Source organism: Etheostoma spectabile, chromosome 16 (genome assembly GCF_008692095.1).
Source record: "Etheostoma spectabile isolate EspeVRDwgs_2016 chromosome 16, UIUC_Espe_1.0, whole genome shotgun sequence".
Taxonomy (NCBI): Eukaryota; Metazoa; Chordata; class Actinopteri; order Perciformes; family Percidae; genus Etheostoma; species Etheostoma spectabile.
Genome location: NC_045748.1, coordinates 14,114,165 through 14,115,993, shown reverse-complemented (window position 1 = coordinate 14,115,993; position 1,829 = coordinate 14,114,165). Strand labels below are relative to the sequence as shown.

At 45.2% G+C, this 1,829-nt stretch overlaps 1 protein-coding gene and 1 long non-coding RNA gene across 6 annotated transcripts in view; one reads left to right on the top strand and one right to left on the bottom strand.

The window, feature by feature from the left end:
- The window catches only part of garnl3 (GTPase activating Rap/RanGAP domain like 3), a 63,089-nt gene extending 61,312 nt beyond the window's left edge, over positions 1–1,777 (bottom strand). For all 5 annotated transcript variants that reach the window (XM_032540041.1, XM_032540046.1, XM_032540042.1 and 2 more), the window contains exon 1: positions 1,263–1,777. In XM_032540041.1, the coding sequence (XP_032395932.1) occupies positions 1,263–1,360 (98 nt within the window). In that variant the 5' untranslated portion in view covers positions 1,361–1,777. The remainder of the gene's footprint in view (positions 1–1,262) is intronic.
- The window catches only part of LOC116704505 (uncharacterized), a 20,682-nt gene that overhangs the window by 2,102 nt on the left and 16,751 nt on the right, over positions 1–1,829 (top strand). The window contains exon 2 of the long non-coding RNA XR_004335697.1: positions 817–829. This is a non-coding gene — a long non-coding RNA (uncharacterized LOC116704505). The remainder of the gene's footprint in view (positions 1–816; positions 830–1,829) is intronic.

Sequence of the window (1,829 nt, the reverse complement as noted above, 5' to 3'; positions counted from 1 at the left end):
GTTTAATCAGACAATGTAATCAAGATAATGACAACTACAGCGATGTGTCATTTATAAACGATAAGTCGATTATAATAAATTAAAATTAATCAGGAACTATTTTGATAATCAAGTCATTTTGATAGTTTTAATTTTCTGCTTTTACATGACAGTAAATTTAATCGTTTTTGGTTTGGAGTGTGAATCAGACATCTGTTGTGTGTCACCTTGTGTTCATATATGGTTTTGGTCATTGAAACGACACAATACTGGGTTACTGTTACCCATTACCAATGGGTTATACTGTCTTGATGAAAACACTTCTAGGCTTTATCATTATACAGGTACAGGTATTGACACACAATCCTCAGCTAGGAAGTCTTGTGGACAGTGAGCGCTTAAGAGGAAGGAACTGGTGTGACATCAGCAAAAGTGAAAGCCTTTAAATAATACCAGCTGTTTACAGGTCCACACCACAATAAACAAACTGATGAATGACTTAGAGAAGGGAGTGAGCAGGGCAGGTTTTCATATCCAAACAGCTCGGGGACACACAACCGGTGTCATCCTGTTGGAGCTGCAAGAAGGCCACATATCTCAGACACCGCCAGGAGATTTGCCAAAAATCAGTGGAACCATGCTAAAAAAGCCACATTAGTTGCACATTATGTGACCGCCCAGACCCTTAGTCACCTCAGGAAATGTGAACTCACAGGTGTACAGCTGTGCCTCATAAGACCACAGCTGGTGATTTTATCCCACAAATAGGCTCCTGTAGGTGGAATTAAAAACTGCATATGCTCAGCCCTCTATGGTGCATGATTGAACAGCACTGAGGCAATTTTGGACTGTCCAATCGAAACCAGATTTTGGCTATAAAATGACGATTGACTGCGCCCTGCCACTAAGCAGCTTTGTCAACATTGCAGAGTCAGGTGCAGACGAAATGCATCCGTGCGTAACGGTTCCCACCACAGTTTGATAGGAAATGTGAGCGCACGAGATCAACTAAAGACATTGGGATATGTTTTTTTTTAGATGAGGTGAACACCATACGCGGTTTTACAGTATGACTACACTCTCCTTGGAGGCATTATAGGCTTTGGAGGCTCCTAATCTCTGCGCGCACACACAGCAGACACTGGCTAAACCCCCAATTCACAAGGTGAAAGACACATCGCCTCAAATGTAAAGTGCCACTTCTATGTAGGAGATTACAGTTTCTGCGGGGTAGTCGCCCTCTTGTCCCACACAAAAAATGTCCCCCTAAAAAAAGGACCTACCTGGTAATCTCGAAGCTGCAACCTTTCCGAAGGAGCAAGGCTCTCTTCCGCATGATGCCTTTGTCTCTGCCGAGGTACACATTTTTATCTGAATTCATGGGTGCTGGGCAAGCAGCGGAGCAGGTAGACTCGGAGAAACAGCAGTGGGAGAAAAAAGTATATATAAAAAAAAAAAAAATGCAAGACTGCGAGAGGCGGAAGGGGAAAAAAGAGAAACGGGCTGGCAGAAAAAGAAGAGAAAAAAAATCCTTTGACGCTCGGTCCACCTCAGCGGAGCAAGGAAAGTGATCTTACAGACTTTTCCCCCTCAGGCTAGACAAAACACTGTGTTGTTGGAGCTTTTATAGGTGCATAGTGTCGGGGTCGGTGGTCTCTCCATGCGGGCAGGCTGTAGAGGGGCTGCTGCTGTTGTCAACCTGAGCGCACAGAGCTGAGCTGTCTCCGCGGCTCCAGAGATCCTCAACTGTGGGATCCACAGCGCTCCTTCAGCTTTAGCCCGGCACTGAGTGGCTGCTCGGCAAGAGAGAGGGAGAGGGAGAGAGAGAGAGAGAGAGATAGAGAGAGAGA